Genomic DNA, 21,394 nt, shown 5'->3' on the forward strand with positions numbered 1-21,394 from the left:
GATTGTTCTGGCACACCATTTTATTGTGCTTTCATGATTACAGTCATTCATCCAGTTTTCAGCAGCAGAAGCTTCTTCAAACCTCACATGTAATTTAATCTAAAAATTTGCTTTTATTTAAACCCTTTAAAATATATGGAGTCTATTATATAAACAATTCCCATCACATTCCGATCAGAGGAAAATCAATCTTACTCAAGTGGCATGGCTTTTATAAAACGATGGCAATATAGCGTAATAAAATGGCATTTGTTCACAAACATTGGAAAACCTATCCTTCTGCCAAGTTTGTGTAGCAGTGTTTGTTTAGTCTTTTTACAACAGCTTTAAACATGTCTCCAGTATTTAGTGTGGGAACAATCAGTTTTAATTTATGCTGGGAGCAAAGGTCATTTGATTTTGATTTTCCACTGCTGAATCTGTAAATCTGAGATCTCTGACAGGGCCTTTTCAATCTCTGTCTGTTTACTGACTTCAAATCAGCTGCAACCGCCTCATTAGTGACTGCAAATTGTGACAGCTGTCTACTCATGAATGTACTCAAACAAAAGCTTAATGCTGGGCATAATGAGGTGCTGTAACCATTCTTGCTCCATCACACCAACAAATCTCATTCACTCTCTCTCTCTCATGTAGAGTGTACGCTTGATCTGAATTATATTGTGTTATAGTATTAAGCCTGAAGAATGCATGACTGACATTTTACAGCATGTTGTCAGTGTTTTAAAGTTTGCATCTTTTAAAGGTCCACTGTGTAGATTTTTAGCGGCATCTAGCTGTGATACTTTGAATTGCAACTAACGGCTCAGTCCACAGCTTACTCCTCCTTTTCGTAACACATGTTGAAGCTACAGTAGCCGCCATAGGACAAACATGTCATCGACTGAAACAACTTAGTGACAAAACTCGCTCTATTCATCAGTTTGTCCATTTAGGGTTACTGTAGAAACATGGCGGCAACTTCAATGCCATAGATATATACACTATATGTCGCCTTGGCTCCTGCAGTTTATTGGAACGAATGCGTCAAATAGAGCTGTCATCTTGAAACGGGGAGCCCCTCCTCTTTAATGCATCAGCGTCAATGTAGGCAAAGGTGTAACGGAAATAAAAACCCCATTAATCGTCATTAATGCGATTTTCTGGTGTGTGTTTTTATTTTTTTTTTACGGTCAGACATGTATTTAGCATCCAGACAAAATGTAAAGTTTTGATATTAAGAAAATCTACTTTTTAAAATATTAATTTTTTTTACGTGGTCAATTCAAAATCGATTCTCAAAGGCCACAAATCGATTTTTCCCCATATTTATTTCTGCAGACATTGAACGTGAGATTAACATTAATCTAATTACTAGTCTTCTCTACTAGATGTCACCCTCTTTTTTTGCCTTGCGCGATGTTACCAAGGAGCGAGAGGCGAGCCTGTCACTAATTCATTCAGTCTATATTCTAATATAATATATAATAATATAATATTCTAATATAATATAATATAATATTCTATATAATCTATATTCATTGAGTTGAATCAAGAATAGAGTATAAAAACCACCCCGAAAATTTTAATCGAAAATTGAACTGAGAATTGAATCAAATCAATCTGGAACATTTAAATCAATACCCAGCCCTAGTAACAACATAAACAAGCGGCTTTTGTGGTCAACGCGTAACTTCCGGTAAACTCTAAGAATAAATAACAACAAAGTACTTTAGACATATTTTATTTATATAACATACAAAATAACACATAGATTACTTAGGAAACCAAAACATTTGTTGTTTTCGATTAGTTTTTTTTCAAGAGTTCAGTTTAGCAACTAGTCATAAAAAAACTGAAACCAGAAGTAAAGTTCGGATCAGATGTGTATTGCGTCACCGCAAATGCATTCGATAAAACCGTCTATGCTTACATGCAAAGGGACCCGCGGTGTATGTAGACAAACAGCTAATTCTGAGGTAATAAAAACAATACAGTTAATTTTGTTTGGTTTTCATACACCACTGATAATTTATTTATGTATACTATATTGCATTTCTGTCAAAAGATCCATCTCAAAGTTACACAAGGCACCTTTAAAAGTTATTTATTTAGCAGTGTATCAGTTCATTGTGATAAATTGTTCTCATTATATGAAAGCTATCTGCCTGAGTTTAGCCATTGAATAGTTAAATAAATTGCGACTGGTTTACACCTGACCTGATGATAGTCAATACCACCACTGTTGCCTTAATTTAAAAAATGAGGTCAATAGTGACCCAATGAACCTCTTTGTGAAGACAATGAATAAGCTACAGATGTTGTTTGCTTAAGTTTAAGCAATCGTTTTCAATAAACGAAATAGAACCTGGTCAGTCTCCTGAGCTCTCTGTAATATGCTTACGATAGACACTGTAGATGGATGATACAAGCACACACACACACACACACACACACACACACACACACACACGCACTCTGGTTTCCATGTTTTGTGGGGACATTCCATAGACGTAATGCATTTTATACCATACAAACTGTATATTCTATTCCCCTTACCTGCCCCATTCCCTAACCCCAACCATCACAAAAACCTTTCTTGTACCTTAGATTTTCAATAAACATCATCTTGTTTGATTAATAAGCATGTTTCCTCATGGGGACATCAAAATGTCCCCACAAGGTCACCAAAACACTGGTATTCCTATCTTTGTGGGGACAATTGGTCCCCACAACGTGATAATTACCAGGTACACACACACACACACACACACACACACACACACACACACACACACACACAACAGTTAAGGATTTCTGTTCAATAAGTGAATTACTACAATTGCAGCGAGAACTGGTAGTATTAAACTTTCAAGTCAAATAAGTCAGAAGTAATGGCATTTGTTGTCCAACAGGGGGAGGTAAACGCAAAACTCATCTAATCACTGTCATGGGAAGATGGTTGATTACATGTTGAAGTCGGATCATAAAATCACACGTGCTAAATCTAATTTGCAAAATTTTAAGTTTTATTGGATTTAGGTGAATTTTCTGATATCTTTCAATGTTGATTTAAGTATTGGGGCATGCACAAAGCATAAACGTTTTTATTCTATCTATTCGCACAAATATCGTGTTCTTCGGGTAAAACATGGATTCACCGTTCTCCATTTACAGAGGTCATATTTCATCTTTTGCTGGGGTGTCAAAGGTCACAGATTAGCTGTAATATTGATTCCACATTCTTCGCTTTTTACTATGAGAGGCAGTGAGTTAGTACGCAGGGAACAGAAGCAGTTCTGGTGCACGAAGGAGCTCAGTGGCCTCCAGGTTGACAGGCTTCCTGTGGTCTTCCTCTGTATTTATGTCTCTTGAAGGGCTCAGATGTCACGGTAAATGCCACCCTGCTTTTCTACTCTTTTCACATGTCTGTATTTTTTAAGGAATTTGACATACTTTCCCCTTTACAGTAGTTCAAACAAGCTGATATCATAAAAGGCTGAGGTTCACACAGAAACACAAGTACACATCTAAAGGACAGTGTTTCACTCTCTCTCTATGCTTTTGCTATTGTATGAATAAAAGGTAGAATATTTGGTGATTGGTTATAAAATAAAAGGCAGTTTCTCCAAATAGGCTACACAGCAGATATTGTATAGCTGATTTTGCTCATGTATAGCTCAGTAGAGCAATGCATTAACACTGCAGAAGGTCATGGGTTTGAACCCATGGAACACACATGCATATGAATAATGTATATCTTGTAATGCAATGTAAGTCGCTTTAGATAAAAGCATCTGCCAAATGCATGAATGTAAATGTAAATATTAGACCTCTAATAGCAAGAGCTCGTATAGCAGTGTGAGGTTATTTACTAAAAAACACCGTACGTGAATTATTGCAATTCTTACAAGCAACTTGATTTAAAAATAATATTAAGGTGGAAAGCACTAGTATTTGTTATATATGCGACCCTGCCTGTGCAAATCCAGGTTGATCTTTTAAAGAAAAATCAATTTAAGAAAACTTAATTCAATCATGTGCAATTCAGTGCACATTAAATCATCCTACTGTACGTGATGTAAAAACATTGTGTGAAAATATAATCTTAATATATTTAATGTTGTCTGAGTAAGGACAAAGATTGAAATCGATGCAAAATCAAATCAAACTTTGATAACTAGGTTATGCGACTTTAGCAAGGATTTCATTAAATTTGTCATAAATTATAGCTATTATAAATTCAGTTTGGCCAGATCTGGGTATAGTCCTGCCTCCAGCGCTTTGACTGAGGGATCGTCATTAAAGGGCAAGATGACCAGTGGAAGTTTAATCACTGGATTTTTAGTGAATGATACATCCAAAATGACCTGAAACAGAGAGCACAAGTACAGTTTTAGTGGCTTCATAAGAAAAACTTTTGAGGAGTGGATAGTGATTTTGCTTGTTATTGCTCTTCCGTGAGGCAAGAACCCCAAATCATACGTCTTGGTTTGCCGTAACACAGCATATTAGTTGGCTTTTAGAAGCAGTTATTTGCAAATTAATACTGCAAAGTTTTTTTTTTTAAATGGCAATTCGTACGTATATTACAAGGTGGCGGTTTCGTATGAAATCGTACGTCCACATTTTTACATTTTTGAACAGTTTGCTTTTGCCCCTGTGAAGTTGGGTTTAGTGCTGGGGTTTCATTAATATTGTTTTTTATGATAATCGTATGTTTTTGTATGATTCACTTCATACGAATTAGCAAACTCATAAAATATATGAATTCTAGGCTGGTTTTAATATAATTTAATTTAAGTAATATACATTTTTGTGGCTAAAATCAATCAGTGAATTTTATTTTGGATACATACCTTCAGTCTGTACTCCACTTTGATGATGCGGCAGTTTTGGATGGTTGGGGTGATTTCTAATGGAATTTGCAATAATTTAGACAAATTCTGTCTGGTGGACGAAGTTAAAGGCGCATCTTTCTCCTTTAGGATGTCTTTGGTGTGGACGGCTCTTTTGCCCGCAAAGAAGCTCTGCTTCTGGTATATAATGTACTTCGGCACAATTTTTCGAGTTGAGCTGTTGACAATTTCACCATTGACGACTAGGCCTTCACCTGTTTGGAAGTACAGTAAATAATGCTTTAATGCATAAAAATGCCCTCTTTATGGTATTTGAAGATTGGAAGCTTTCAAATGCTTCCAGGAGAATTCCACCGGGAGAACTTCCAGTGCTAACAGTATTTTTTCCCCAGATTAATTTATGTCAGGGATATGTTAGCCTCAGACATCATGCCCATAGACCACTGGCTGAGCATCGAATAAATACGGCACACTTATTTGGAAAGTTGTCCTCTGATTGGTCAAATTACACAGGATTTTCTTAAAGGAAAACACCACAGTTTTTTTTCAATATTTTACTATGTTCTTTTCTCAACTTAGACAAATTAAAACATCCATATCTTTTTTCAATGCGTGCACTTAATCTTTGTACAGCGTGTCGTGAATGCATTAGCATTTAGCCTAGTCCCATTCATTCCTATGGCTCCAAACAGGGATGAATTTAAAGGGCACCAAACACTTCCATGTTTTCCCTATTTAAAGACTGTAACATGAGTAGTTACACGAGTAAGTATGGTGGCACAAAATAATGCTTTTGTTTGGAGCCATAGGAATGAATGGGGCTAGGCTAAATGCTAACACATTCAAGAAGCGCTGTATAAAGATTAAGTGCACGCACTGAAAAAAAAAGATAGGGATGTATTAATTTGTCTAAGTTGAGGTAAGAACATAGTAAAATATAAAAAAAACGGTGGTGTTTTCCTTTAAGACGTGTGTATTGGTATTTTTAACGATCCACCTCGGAAACAAAGCTGATCGAAGAAAAAAGCTGTGGTGTTTACATCAGTGACAGAATGCTTTATCAAGTTCGAATTAAAGCTGAAAGATATTTTAAAATGTTTTTTATTGTTGTTATAAACTTTAGAGATGTTTGTAAATGATGGTTGCACACCGGTCTGTTATTGTGGCGAAATTATCATGTCCCCACAGTTCAAAGCAAAACGTGATTGGCTGCTTTACAATACATGACAATCTTAATTGATGTGTGTTTCACATGAATTTAATCCTATTGTGCTTGGAGAGCAAAATTCAGGTTGTAGTGTTGATTATGTTACCTTGTTGATAGCCTGTCTTGGGTAAAAATATATCCATGGAAATATTTCCAGATGCAAAGAATACAACATTCCTGTCTTTACTGTCACGTTGAGGTGCCTGCATACAAATTTTAGGGTTACTGTAGAGTAATAGTACAGTATTAAGACATTACAAAATTAGATTAACACTTTAAACACCACATTGAATATTATGTATCAAAAATTATTTAAAGTTTAAAAATGTGACGGTTATTAGTCTTCCACATAATACATATTTAACTAAACACATTTCCTGTTTTTTTGTAACCTTTGCTTTAATTAAAAAATGATTGTGATCATACCATCACTGTTGGCTGATTATAATCGTCTTTCGAAACAAAAGTGAACTCTGCTTCAGCCTTTTTTGCTGGCCACAAAGACCTGCTCAGCTTGGCCGAAAGTCTGTAGTGAATTTTCCCATGAGCCCCTTTGAAAGACGAAGGTAGACCCCTAGGAAAAAGTGATATCCAGAATGAATCCTTAACACTCTTCTGACAAACAGACTTTGTGTTTTATGATCGATTGGTCAATATTTTAGTTTACAACATACAGTAAATAATCAATAAGATTAATCAATACATTTTAAAAAGTAATAGCTTTGAACTATAGAGGGCCATTCACCTCTTTAAAGGAAGACAGATTTCCATTCTGAATCAATGAAGTACACTGTCTGTGTATCAGTCAAATTCATTAAATAGATTCGGCAGAAGAACGGCATGTCATCATGAGGTACAAAAGAATGCAGACTTACTGGTAGGGAAGCTGGAAGGCAAAAGGGAACACATGTCGTCCGGCTACAAGAAGGCCGTTACCTAACAAAAACATATGCATACATAATCAGGATGGCATCTAATGATGTAAACCTTAATTTATACATCTTACATTTTTATGCAATTGGATGGAAGGCAGTGACTTTTAAAGGGTATTTAAAATAAATTTTTCATCAGTGTTTTCCCTAGGAACTGAACCAATGACCTAGCTAGCACCACACTTTAGTTAGCCTTAAATCTAAAAACAGACAAATGATTACATTTAGTGAGTATATAAAGCAACATATGCATCATAAGATATTACCAACTGCTTTTTCCTCCAAGACAGATTGAGTTTGCGAAAAATACTTTTCTTTGTCCCAATACGTCACACTTTCTTCCCCATGTGACTCAGTCCAAACCACATCGGCTTTGCCCTTCGCCTTCACAGTAACATCCTTGATCTTCGTTTCCTTAGTGACTTCCACGATAACTCTGCCTGTCAAAGTGTCTCCATTGCTAAATGTATTGCGATCGTTTACAGCATTATACTCAATGGCGAACGTCTTGATTGTCATCTCCCAGCACAGCGAATTAAATTTTAGAATGCTGTTACTGTTGTAAGTAAATGTAGCCTATACGACGTCTGGGATTTCACATATCCCTTCTGTCATTAAAACAGAAAGCTGCATCTGATGCTCACCAGACTGGCTGAACAGGTTTCACTTTGAAAAGACACGCCTCTTACCTGACAACATCTATAGCAACAGATTTTGCAAGTATGATAAAATCATAGTGTTTGTTATTATATCAGAAACTGAAATGTGTATCAAAAAATAATCCCTAGCTGTCACTGGGGTAAAAGACCATTGGCACCTAAAGAGTTCATATTTCCTCACTATATTATAAGCAAAGAGTTCATATTAGTGCCTTAAAAGTACATATTGGTACCAAATGTATTCCTTTTTGGGCATGAAGGGCCACTGTCCTGCAAAGTTTAGCTACAACCCTAATCAAACACACCTGAAAATCCTAATCAAAGGCTGCAGGATTACTTGGAAATTACATTCAGGTGGGTTTGATCAGGGTTGGAGCTAAACTTTACAAGACAGTGGCCCTACAGGACCAGGAATGCCCACCCCTGTTTTAAAGGGTTTTGCCTCATTCACAGCTTGAGACAATTTTTAGACCATTTTTCTGACAGTGCAGTAGGGTAAAACCGGCTTTTAGATCATGGTAGTGTAAAAGGGGCCATTGTGAGAGATGAAATGAACAATGGCTGATGAAAAATGCATGTGCTCTACATGTACCTGTTCCAGAGCTTTAATCAGTTTCCATTTAGTGTGGATATTAGGCGTTTGTTGTTAAAGAAAATTACCATAATCACTGAATATTGTTTTTTAAATAAACACTGTACAGTGATTGATGAGGCAATTAAATGTTGTTATCCAGATACTGTGATTGCTGTTTCAAAATGGAAATGTGTGGAATTAACTTATTGAGTACCTGTATATTTCTGTTGTTTGTGACGTACAGTATGTGCCATTACCACAGAAACATGAGAAACATCTCAAATCCATCTCTAAATGCATCACATCAGTGAAATGTACATTATGTTCTGTACTGTTAATGTTTATTTCTAACGCTGTACAGGAAGAGCGATACCTGATTCTATAGATTATATAGCTACACACTTGTGTATGTCTGTAACTTGAGTCTAAGCTGGTATACAGTAGGCAGCAGTTTTCAAGGACAGGCATATCAGACGTGTCCAATACTGTATATGTTTATTCTCGACTTCATTATATGCAAGTTGGAGTTGCCGTATTCAAAGATATAGCATCATATAATTCACTGAAGACTTGGGATTTGTCTCAATTGGTTTTGGTGAAAGCAACGGCTTGGGTGTTTTTGCTTCGGGAAATTTAATAAGAGGATCTGTGTCATCACCTCAACTCGGATATCAGTCAAAATCGATTTAATTTCATTAGCATAATAAATATATCGCTCTGTTGGACATGGAGGGGTTATTACATTATTTACTGCCATATCACTGAACCAACGTTTCATTACAGACAAAAGATTTTCAGACTAATTTATTTTTCAAGTCTGCATATTTGGGCGGGCTGTGTAAGACAAAGGTCTCATGTAATGCACTCATCACCCATAACCGTGGATTTATTTATTTATTTATTTATCATGCAAATTGAGTAAAGCAGTCTTATCTAACACATTTGGGTCAGTTGATCTGTCTGCTGAAGCTCCGTTAATTTATTCAGGCTTAAGCTAGAACAATTAGTACTTTATTAATGCCAAGTTCAATGAGGCTGAAAGCCAAAAATATTTCGCAATGGAAATTTTGGATGCTTTTAAGGTGTAAGAAACAGAAATATCTCTCCTTCTATCTTCTGCTGGAATCTATTCAATAGGGAGTCTTTCTTAACTTACAAGTTTGAACAAAGTTAAAAGCAAATGTGTTTTAGTCCTATACCCTCTGAGAGATCTATATGTAAAATGTTAAGTTTATACAAAGATGTCTTGGAGCTTGTCAGCAGAAGAGATCAATAGTGTATAGTGGAGTATTTACGGAGGAGATAAAGACCCATGCAGGTGCAGAGAGACAATCAAGTCGATCTATAAATTGCTATGTGGTACAAAGCATAAAACACTAGTATCTTAAGCATTTTACTTGCAATAAAATCTTCCGAAGTTTACATTTTTATGACACAAATAAATCATCTAAAATTACATAATAAAAGCATATCAGACCCAGTTTACCACACATAGAGAGCGCAGTGAATTCCCAGTTGTTATGTTTAATGAAGCACTTCTCCAGGGATTTCTGACATCTCAGCAACCACTGGCACTTCTTACTGACACAAACACTTTCTCACGCTTACATACTGCACACACGCACACTTAAAAACATGCACTTATAGATTCAATGAACCTAATGTGTTGTGCTTTAAACCTGAGCTATCTGTTTGTTACTTGTGTGTTATCTGTATTTCATGCAATAGATACAAGTATAGTTAAACTTTAAGCCAAACTGAGATTGAATTTAGTCAAGATACATGTAAGAGTTGATTCCTTTATTTGGTACAGATGACTTTGTCTCCACTAACTTTTTGTTAGTTTGTTGGTTATCAATTTCCGTGTAATTTGCTTGAATGAGAAATTGCTCTTATAGATTAAATATTACTTTGTGAATGTCAGTGTGCTTGAACAAACAGAGATACACAGTGCCCTCTGCAGGCAGATTCGTGAGGTGCATTGCACCAACATGTTTTCCTTAAGTTGAATAGGCCTATTAATACAAACAGACTTGTAGAGAGCATAATTTAGTCGCTGGTATTTACCTTTGCATCCAAAACCCCGGAAGTCTTACAATAGGGGTGCCCAGACTTTTTCCTACTAATTCTGACTGACGACCCCGTGCCGAAAGTAAATGTTGCTGTTATAACAAAATTAACCTTCTCCTGATTCTCATAATCTATCATTTTTTAATATTTAAAAAATTAAGCAAACATTACTATTGTTTATGCATAACTAATGCAGTTTTATTTTCAAAGGTAACTGTTGTAAAAAAAGAAAGAATTTTGCCAATCATTTTTTTAAATATTTTTTTTAAATTCGCTTTATTTCCTTGCATTTAATTTCAATACATTTGTTTGTGATGTACAAATAAAACAAAACATTTTACATTTTTTTAAAAGTTTAATTACAAGTATGAACATCTGTGGCAATAAAGTTTATCCTTTTTCCTTATCTCACGTGGCATGACAGGCCAAATTAAAGGTCATTGTGGGCCAACTTTGGCCAGCGCCCCTAATTTGGGCACCTTTTTCGATTAATCAGTGTTTTTTACGTGGTCGATTCAAAATCGATTCTCAAAGGCCACAAATCTATTTTTTCCCCATATTTATTTCTGTAGGCATTGAACGTAAGATTAATGTTAATCACTAGTCTTCTCTACTAGATGTCACCCTCTTTTTTGCCTTGAGCGATGTTACCAAGGGGCGAGAGAGGAGCCTGACCCTCATTCATTCAGTCTATATTCTAATATATTCTAATATAATATAATATAATATATAATAATTTAATATTCTAATATAATATTATATAATCAATATTCATTGAGTTGAATCAAGAATTGAGTATAAAAACCGCCCCAAAAATTTAAATAAAAAATTGATCCGAGAATAGAAATCGAATTGATAGCTTGTGAATCGAATCGATCTGGAACCTTTGAATCAATATCAACCCAGCCCTAGTAACAACATAAACAAGCGGCTTCCGTGGTCAACGCGTAACTTCCGGTAAATCCGCTAAGAATAAATAACAACAAAGTACTAGACGTAGTTTATTTATATGACATACAACATAACACGTAGATTACCTAGGAAACCAAAACATTTGTTGTTTTTGATTAGGTTTTTTTTCAAGAGTTTAGTTTAGCAACTAGTCAGACCATAAAAAACTGAAACCAGAAGTAAAGTTCGGATCAGATGTGTATCGCGTCACCACATATGCATCCGATAAAACCGTCTATGCTTCCATGCAAAGGGACCCAGCTAATTCTAAGGTAATAAAAACAATACAGTTAATTTTGTTTGGTTTTCATACACCACTGATCATTTATTTATGTAAAATATCCATCTAAAAGTTACACAATGCACCTTTAAAAGCTGTTATTTATTTAGCAGTGTATCAGTTCATTGTGATAAATTGTTCTCATTATATGAAAGCTATCTGCCTGAGTTTAGCCATTGAATAGTTAAATAAATTGCGACTGGTTTACACCTGACCTGACTATAGAATAGTCAGTATCACCACTGTTGCCTTAATTTTAAAAATGAGGTCAATAGTGACCCAATGAACCTCTTTGTGTAGACAATGAATAAGCTACAAATGTTGTTTGCTTAAGTTTAAGCAATCGTTTTCAATAAACGAAATAGAACCTGGTCAGTCTCCTGAGCTCTCTGTAATATGCTTGATAGACACTGTAGATGGATAATACAAGCCCACACACGCACGCACGCACGCACGCACGCACACACACACACACACACACACACACACACACACACACACACAGAGTTAAGGATTTCTGTTCAATAAGTGAATTACTACAATTGCAGAGAGAACTGGTAGTATTAAACTTTCAAGTCAAATAAGTCAGAAGTAATGGCATTTGTTGTCCATCAGGGGGAGGTAAACGCAAAACTCATCTAATCACTGTCATGGAAAGATGGTTGATTACATGCTGAAGTCGGATCATAAAATCGCATGTGCTAATTTCAATTCGAAAATACATTTAGTTTTACTGGATTTAAGTGAAATTTCTGATATCTTTCAATGTTGATTTAAGTATTGGGGCATGCAGGGAGCATGAGCTGTTTTTATCCTATCTATTCGCACAAGTAATAGAGTTTTGCGTTTGTAAGTCGCTTTGGACAAAAGCGTCTGCTAAATGACTAAATGTAAATGTAAAATGTAAGTATCGTGTTCTTCGGCTGGAACATGGATTCACCGTTCTCCATTTACAGAACTCAGACGTGCCATATTTCATTTTTTTGCTGGGATGTCAAAGGTCACAGATTAGCTGTAATATTGATTCCACATTCTTCGCTTTTTACTATGAGAGGCAGTGAGTTAGTACGCAGGGAACAGAAGCAGTTCTGGTGCACGAAGGAGCTCAGTGGCCTCCAGGTTGACAGGCTTCCTGTGGTCTTCCTCTGTATTTATGTCTCTTGAAGGGCTCAGATGTCACGGTAAATGCCACCCTGCTTTTCTACTCTTTTCACAAATCTGTATTTTTTAAGGAATTTGACATACTTTCCCCTTTACAGTAGTTCAAACAAGCTGATATCATAAAAGGCTGAGGTTCACACAGAAACACAAGTACACATCTAAAGGACAGTGTTTCACTCTTTCTCTATGCTTTTGCTATTGTATGAATAAAAGGTAGAATATTTGGTGATTGGTTATAAAATAAAAGGCAGTTTCTCCAAAAAGGCTACACAGCAGATATTGTATAGCTGATTTTGCTCATGTATAGCTCAGTAGAGCAATGCATTACCACTGCAGAAGGTCATGGGTTTGAACCACTGATCTATATAAATGACTGGATTGCGCATGACGTCACACTTGTGAAGCCACCGCGCCGCCATGTTGGTATACCCAAACGTTCTATTAAATCAATGGACGTTATCAGATTTTAATGATAAAACATCACTTTACTTGTCTTCGTTTTTATATGTGAAGTTACCCTATACATTTTACAACACAAACGTCCAAAGCATGTAAATAGTTATTTACTGAAAGTTGTATATTTTGCATTTTAATCCGTTATTATACATTCATCTTTATTACAGTATCAGATCAGCAGACAGACCGCAGCATATTTAGTATTAATGACAAAAAATGTGCTCATTCTGAAATCTAAATAAATAATCATGCTTTGTACCGTATGTGCATGCAATAATTTGCTAGTTTTGTAATTATGTTATCTAAACTTACAAGTTACCTAAACTTATTTAGAGAAATAACACTGACCGTCACAGTGTAGCTGAATGTCAAAAAAAACTTTATTTATACCCGTGTCATTAACAAATGCAACAGACACACTCATAGATATGTATAAAGGCTAGATGGCTCGCCCGCCCTGCTGGCCAATTGAGTGGAACGTCTGCATTTTGGCGGCCATCTTAGGACAGGGCGCTCGCTCACTCCTAGCATTGAGTTTTAATGATGCAGGTACTTTTAAATGACCATAACTTGCATAATTTTTTACCGATTTTCAAACGGTTTGGTTTATTATAAACGTCAAAGATGTAACTATGACACTGCATACCTATACTAAAAATAAATAAAAAATTCATGAAACATGTCAAAGCATCCAGTATTATAGCCACGTTAATAACGTTTGTAAAAAACCAAACCGTTTGAAAATCGGTAGAAAATTGAGCAAGTTATGGTCATTTAAAAGTACCTTCACCATTAAACTCAATGCTACGAGTGAGCGAGCGTCCTGTCGTAAGATGGCCGCCAGGTGATGCCATTAGGGACTCAGCGGTAAGCCATCTAGCCTTTATACATATCTATGGACACACTCACCTTAACGGTTTTTTATAAATCCATTATCCTGCCTGATTAAAAAATAAACATTACAAATAACACCAGAATTAACAAATAATTAACGTACACATATCCTAAAATTTAACCTTGTGTAACTGATACGCTGTAAAGGGGGTAAATTTTGATCATGATTTTGAATGGAAGTCAATGACGCTCTCTGCCGGTTGGGTATACCAAGATGACGCTCGAACTCTGCGCTGGCTTTACCTCAGGCAGTTACGTCAAGCGTTCTATGCGCAATCCAGTCATTTATATAGATCAGTGGTTTGAACCCATGGAACACACATGCATATGAATAATGTATATCTTGTCATGCAATGTAAGTTGCTTTGGATAAAAGCATCTGCCAAATAAATGTAAATGCATGAATGTTAATGTAAATATTAGACCTCTAATAGCAAGAGCTCTTTAGACAGTGGGAGGTTATTTACCAAAAAAACACCTTGCGTGAATTATTTGCAATTATTACAAGCATTTTGATTGAAAAATAATATTTAGGTGGTAAGCACAAGTAGTATTTGTTATATATGCGACCCTGCCTGTGCACATCCAGTTAAAGTCAATTTTTTTTGATTCATTTTATGTTTTCCACACTGAAATTTTGCACATAATCGGTTGCACATAATTAAATTAGGTTTATTTAAAATTAATTTCATTTTAAGAAAACTTGATTCAATCATGTTGAACTGGTGTACATAATTAAATTACGTAGATCCAACATTTTTTTAAGAAAAATCATTTTAAGAAAACATAATTCAATCATGTGCAATTCAGTGCACATTAAATCATCCTACGTAATGTAAAAACATTGTGTGAAAAATCTGAAAATATAATCTTAATATATTAAATGTTGTCTGAGTAAGGACAAAGATTGAAATCGATGCAAAATCAAATCAAACTTTGATAACTAGGTTATGAGACTTTAGCCAGGATTTCATTAAATTTGTCATAAATTATAGCTATTATAAATTCAGTTTGGCCAGATCTGGGTATAGTCCTGCCTCCAGCGCTTTGACTGAGGGATCGTCATTAAAGGGCAAGATGACCAGTGGAAGTTTAATTACAGGATTTGGAGTGAACGATACATCCAAAATGACCTGCAACAGAGAGCACAAGTACAGTTTTAGTGGCTTCATAAGAATACTTTTGAGGAGTGGATAGTGATTTAGCTTGTTATTGCTCTTCAGTGATGCAAGAACCCCAAATCATACGTCTTGCTGTAAGGCATATTAGTTGGCTTTTTAGCAGCAGTTATTTGCAACTTTATTCTGCAAAAGTGTTTTAAAACACTTTTTTTTTAACTAGACACATCGACTTTACTATTAGTCATATGAAATGGATTAGCTGCTTGCTGTTAAGTGGCATTGCCAGTTTCATTATTCATTCTCATGTAGATGAAAACGTTATCTCGCGGCAATTCGTACATATTTTACAAGGTGGCTGATTCGTATGAATCGTGCATCCACATTCTTACATTTTTGAACAATTTGTTTTTGCCCCTGTGGTTAGGGCTGGGGTTTTATTATGTTTTTTATGATAATCGTGTGTTTTTGTACAATTCACTTCATACGAATTAGCAAATTCGTAAAATAGGTATGAATTCTGCTGAGATCAGGCTGGTTGATAAAATTTGCTGTGCTTGAATACAAAAACTACATTTATAAATTTGTTTTATTCATTATTAATCAGGGAATTTAATTTTGGGTACATACCTTCAGTCTGTACTCCACTTTGATAATGCGGCAGTTTTGGATGGTTGGGGTGATTTCTAATGGAATATGCAATACTTTAGACAAATTCTGTCTGGTGGAAGAAGTTAAAGGCGTATCTTTCTCCTTTAGGATGTCTTTGGTGCGGAGAGCTCTTTTGCCCGCAAAGAAGCTCTGCTTCTGGTATATAATGTACTTCGGCACAATTTTTCGAGTTGAGCTGTTGACAATTTCACCATTGACGACTAGGCCTTCACCTGTATGGAAGTACAGTAAATAATGCTTTAATGTATAAAAATGCCCTCTTTATGGTATTTGAAGGTTGGAAGCATTCAAATGCTTCCAATAGAATTCCACTGTGAGAACTTCCAGTGCTACTGCTAACCGTAATTTTTTCCCAGATTAAATTATGTCAGGGATTTGTTAGTCTCAGCCTGAGACATCATGCCCACGGACCGCTGGCTGAGCATCGAATACATACGGCACATTTATTTGGAAACACTTCAGCAGATACAAAGTCGTCCTCTGATTGGTCAAATTACACAGGATTTCCTTAAAAGGAAAACACCACAGTTTTTCAGTATTTTACAGTATTTTAAAGTTCTTACCTCAACTTAGACAAATTAATACATACCTATCTTTGTTCAATGCGTGCACTTTTAATCTTTAGTGCAGTGCATCGTGAATGTGTTAGCATTAAGCCTAGCCCCATTCATTCCTATGGCTCCAAGCAAAGATGAATTTAGAAGCCACCAAACACTTCCATGTTTTCCCTATTTAAAGACTGTTACATGAGTAGTTACACGAGTAAGTATGGTGGCACAAAATAAAACTTTTGTTTGGAGCCATAGGAATGAATGGGGCTAGGCTAAATGCTAACACATTCAAGAAGCACTGTAAAAAGATTAAAAGTGCACGCATTGAAAAAAGATAGGATGTATAAATTCATCCAAGTTGAGGTAAGAACATAGTAACATATTGAAAAACGGTGGTGTTTTCCTTTAAGACGTGTTTATTGGTATTTTTAATGATTCACCTCGGAAACAACACAAAGTTGCTGATCGAAGAAATAAAGCTGTAGTGTTTACATCAGTGACAGAATGCCTCATCAAGATCGAATTAAAGCTGAAAGATATTTTAAAATGTTTTTTTATTGTTGTTATAAACTTTAGAGATGTTTGTAAATGATGGTTGCACACTGGTCTGTTATTGTGGCGAAATTATCACTCCCCTACGACACAGTTCAAAGCAAAACGTGATTGGCTGCTTTACAATACATGAAATGAATTTAATCTCATTGTGCTTGGAGAGCAAAATTCAGGTTGTAGTGTTGATTATGTTACCTTGTTGATAGCCTGTCTTGGGTAAAAATATATCCATGGAAATATTTCCAGATCCAAAGAATACAACATTCCTGTCTTTACTGTCACGTTGAGGTGCCTGCATACAAATTTTAGGGTTACTGCAATAGTACAGTATTAAGACATTACAAAATTAGATTAACACTTTAAACACAACATTGAATATTGTGCATCAAAAAATAAATAAAAGATTAAATAAAAGATTTAAAGTTAAAAAATGTGATGGTTATTAGTCTTCCACATAATAGATATTTAACAAAACACATTTCCTGTTTTTTTGTAACCTTTGCTTTAATAAAAAAATTTTGTGATCATACCATCACAGTTGGCTGATTATAATCGTCTTTCGAAACAAATGAGAACTTTGCTTCAGCTTTTATTGCCGGCCACAAAGACCTGCTCAGCTTGGCCGAAAGTCTGTAGCGAATTTTCCCATGAGTCCCTTTAAAAGACGAAGGTAGACCCCTAGGAAAAAGTGATACCCAGAATGAATCCTTAACACTCTTCTGACAAACAGACTTTGTGTTTTATGATTGATTGGTCAATATTTTAGTTTACAACATACAGGATTAATCAATAAGATTAATCAATAAACTAATAGCTTTGAACTATAGAGGGCCATTCACCTGTTTAAAAGGAAGACAGATTTCCATTCTGAATCAATGAAGTACACTGTCTGTGCATCAGTCAAATTCATCAAATAGATTCATAACGGCATCTCATCATGAGGTACAAAAGAATGCAGACTTACTGGTAGGGAAGCTGGAAGGCAAAAGGGAACACATGTCGTCCGGCTACAAGAATGCCGTTACCTAACAAAAACATATGCATACATAATCAGGATGGCATCTAATGATGTAAACCTTAATTCATACATCTTACACAATACATCTTATGCAATTGGATGGAATGCAGTGACTTTTAAAGTGTATTTAAAATTTAATTTTTATCAGTTTCTGTGTTCCCTAGGAACTGAACCAATGACCTAGCTAGCACCACACTTTAGTTAGCCTTAAATCTTAAATCTAAAAACAGACAAATGATTACATTTAGTGAGTATATAAAGCAACATATGCATCATAAGATATTACCAACTGCTTTATCCTCCAAGACAGATTGAGTTTGCGAAAAATACTTTTCTTTGTCACAATACGTCACTCTTTGTTCCCCATGTGTCTCAGTCCAAGCCACATTGGCTTTTCCCTTCGCCTTCACAGTAACATCCTTGATCTTCGTTTCCTTAGTGACTTCCACGATAACTCTGCCTGTCAAAGTGTCTCCATTGCTGAATGTATTGCGATCGTTTACAGCATTATACTCAATGGTAAACGTCTTGATTGTCATCTCCCAGCACAGCGAATTAAATTTTAGAATGCTGTTACTGTTATAAGTAAATGTAGCCTATACGATGTCTGGGGTTTCACATATCCCTTCTGTCATTAAAACAGAAAGCTGCATCTGATGCTGACCAGACTGGCTGAACAGGTTTCATTTTGAAAAGACACGCCTCTTACCTGCCCTGGTGAAAAACAAATATACTTTATTGTATTTCAAGTATATTTAACTTTGCAATAGTACATTACAAATAGTACTTTCTTTAAACATATTTAAAGGATGCTTACAACATATTTGCACGTATTTTTTACAATTAAACTTTTAACATACTTCAAAATAATTATACTTTAGTATATTTTCTAAAAGTATACTTTAGGCAAGGCAAGGCAAGGCAAGGCAAGTTTATTTGTATAGCACATTTCATACACAGAGGTCATTCAAAGTGCTTTACACAGAAATGAGAAAACAATATATATAAAAGAAAATTTAAAAATAAGAGATACCCGATAAAATCACAATAAAAACAAAGATACATGAGAATTTAAAATAACAATTAAAGAAAATAAATGTGATTTTAATAAAAACAGTTAAAAATGTTAAAAAGAATAAAACACGAGTAAAGGTAACTTGAGTTAAAGATAGTTCACTTCAAAATGAAAAACCCTGTCACCATCCACCCATCCCCACGCTGCTCCAAACCCGCACGCATCCACCTCCTCCGACGAACACAAAAGAAGATACCCCGAGAAATGATGGCAAACACACAGCAGCAAGCGACCATAGACCTCCATAGTAGGTAAAAAAAATATTTTTTAAGTATTTGGATAAATGACAAGGAAAATATTATGTTAAATGATGGTAAGAAGTTCCATCATATTTTTTTTATTCCTACCATGGAAGTCCACAGCCACCCACCGCTGCGCCCCCCCACCCCCAAATATCCTCCTCCGTGCCCACCAGAAAAAAAAGAAACCCACACAGGCCCAGAATAACACGAGGATGAGAAAACGATGACAGAACCCCCATTCCAAAGTGAACCATCCCTTCAAGGAGCAGTCAGTGTGAAGCAGCACAGTGCTCATTCAGTAAATGCAGAGTTAAACAGATGTGTTTTTAATCTAGATTTAAACGCGTTTACTGTTAAAGCACATCTGATCTCTTCTGGAAGCTGATTCCAGCTAGAGGTGGCATAATAAAGGTCAGACTCTAAAATTACACCAAGATTTCTGACTTTATTTTGTGTCTTTAGACCCCGAGAGTCAAGGTAAGTATTAACCTTGAGAGTTTCATCTTTATTTCCAAATACAATGACTTCAGTTTTGTCTTTGTTTAACTGGAGGAAGTTTTGACGCATCCAACAGTTAATTTCATCAATGCATTTACATAGAGAGTCAATGGGGCTGTAGTCATTGGGTGACAGGGCTAAGTATATCTGGGTGTCATCTGCATTGCTGTGGTAAGCAATTTGGTTCTTTTTCATTATTTGAGCAAGTGGGAGCATATACAAATTAAACAGAAGCGTTGCAAGAATTGAACCTTGTGGGACTCCACATGTCATGGATGTCCACTCAGATTTATGGTTACCTATGTTCACATAGTAACCTCTCCCTTTTAGGTATGATTTATTTGAGGACCATCCCAGAGAGCCCTACCCAGTTTTCCAGTCTATGTATGAGTATGGTGTGATCTACTGTGTCAAAGGCAGCACTAAGATCTAGTAACACCAGCACTGATATTTTACCTGAATCAGAGTTTAAGCGAATATCATTTATTATCTTTATGAGCACTGTCTCTGTGCTGTGATGCTAACGGAAACCAAATTGAAAATTGTCCAGATAGCCATTTGAGTTTAAGAATTTGTTCAGCTGATTGAAAACAACCTTTTCAATGATCTTGCTTATAAATGGAAGATTTGAGATTGGGCTGTAGTTGCTAAGTATGGTTTTGTCTAGGTTACTCTTTTTTAGGAGAGGGTTAACAACTGCTGTTTTTAATGACTCTGGAAAAGTGCCTGTGATTAGATAGGTATTTACTATTTTTAAGAGGTCAGTTTCTAAACAGTTAAGTACCTTTTTGAGAAAAGATGTGGGGAGCGTGTGAAGGCTGCAAGTTGATGCTTTAATATGTTGTACTGTTTCTTCCAAGGTTTTTATATCAATTATGTCAAATTCTGAGAGACTGACTAATTTCTGAGGTTGTTGCAATGATATCTGACTGACCACAGTACAATTTGAGGCCGTATTGATATTACTGATCATCTTAGAGAAAAAGGTTGCCAACTCATTGCATTTGTTGTCTGAGAGCATTTCACTAGGAACTTGATTTGTGGGGTTTGTTATTCTCTCTACAGTAGCAAAGAGAGTGCGAGTGTTGTTTATGTTGTTGTTTATAATGTTTGAAAAGAAGGTCTGTCTAGCTGTGCCTAGTTCTACATTAAAAGCACGAAGACTGTCCTTATAGATGCTATAATGTACTTCAAGTTTTGTTTTCCGCCACATGCGTTCAGCTTTTCTGCATGTTCTTTTCATGCGCTGTACTGCTGTTGTGTTTCTCCAGGGTGCTTTACGTCTGCCAGTAGGGCTGGGCGATAATTCGATAACGATAATTTTACCGATATAAACTTTTTCGATAAAACGATAAGGACAGTTCGATAAGTGATCGATAATGTTTAAGCACTGTGCGTAATGTTGCGCGAGCACTTCCGGATGCGGCACGCGCTCTTGGTTTACAATCACAGTGACAGTCAGACTTGAAGGAGTGGAAGATGAGGCAAGTTATTTATTTATTAGTAGAGACCTATGATTTTCGCGATGCGGATAACGCGGACGGAATCACGGAATCCAAATGCGCGGAAACATTTTCTTGTGTGTAATGTTGGACGCGCAAACAGGGTTCGTCAAACACAGCAGACACAGGTGCGTGCAGTATACT

At 35.9% G+C, this 21,394-nt stretch overlaps 2 protein-coding genes across 2 annotated transcripts; both read right to left on the minus strand.

The window, feature by feature from the left end:
- Positions 1-3,066: 3,066 nt before the first annotated feature.
- Positions 3,067-7,909, minus strand: LOC135730028 (arrestin domain-containing protein 3-like). Its single transcript, XM_065247926.1, has 6 exons — positions 7,244-7,909; positions 6,921-6,981; positions 6,472-6,619; positions 6,152-6,248; positions 4,839-5,092; positions 3,067-4,349 (listed from the first exon to the last, which is right to left on the minus strand). The coding sequence occupies exons 1-6, from the start codon at positions 7,494-7,496 to the stop codon at positions 4,215-4,217; spliced, it is 948 nt and encodes a 315-aa protein (XP_065103998.1). The 5' UTR covers positions 7,497-7,909; the 3' UTR covers positions 3,067-4,214.
- Positions 7,910-14,059: 6,150 nt separating this feature from the next.
- LOC135730029 (arrestin domain-containing protein 3-like) lies at positions 14,060-18,564 on the minus strand. The gene is made up of 6 exons (XM_065247927.2): positions 18,220-18,564; positions 17,880-17,940; positions 17,446-17,593; positions 17,111-17,207; positions 15,771-16,024; positions 14,060-15,155 (listed from the first exon to the last, which is right to left on the minus strand). The coding sequence occupies exons 1-6, from the start codon at positions 18,470-18,472 to the stop codon at positions 15,021-15,023; spliced, it is 948 nt and encodes a 315-aa protein (XP_065103999.1). The 5' UTR covers positions 18,473-18,564; the 3' UTR covers positions 14,060-15,020.
- Positions 18,565-21,394: the final 2,830 nt, after the last annotated feature.

Source organism: Paramisgurnus dabryanus, chromosome 11 (genome assembly GCF_030506205.2).
Source record: "Paramisgurnus dabryanus chromosome 11, PD_genome_1.1, whole genome shotgun sequence".
NCBI classification, from domain to species: Eukaryota; Metazoa; Chordata; class Actinopteri; order Cypriniformes; family Cobitidae; genus Paramisgurnus; species Paramisgurnus dabryanus.

Bases quoted from the DNA above. Each gene is read 5' to 3' on its own strand.
- LOC135730028 (XM_065247926.1), bottom strand. From the start codon at position 7,496: ATGACAATCAAGACGTTCGCCATTGAGTATAATGCTGTAAACGATCGC. The intron at 6,249-6,471 runs GTATGATCACAA...ATTTGTATGCAG, and splicing joins ATAATCAGCCAACAGTGATG to GCACCTCAACGTGACAGTAA. The intron at 5,093-6,151 runs GTAACATAATCA...ACTTCCAAACAG, and splicing joins CAAGACAGGCTATCAACAAG to GTGAAGGCCTAGTCGTCAAT.
- LOC135730029 (XM_065247927.2), bottom strand. From the start codon at position 18,472: ATGACAATCAAGACGTTTACCATTGAGTATAATGCTGTAAACGATCGC. The intron at 17,594-17,879 runs GTAAGTCTGCAT...ACTTTTTCCTAG, and splicing joins GCCTTCCAGCTTCCCTACCA to GGGTCTACCTTCGTCTTTTA. The intron at 17,208-17,445 runs GTATGATCACAA...ATTTGTATGCAG, and splicing joins ATAATCAGCCAACTGTGATG to GCACCTCAACGTGACAGTAA.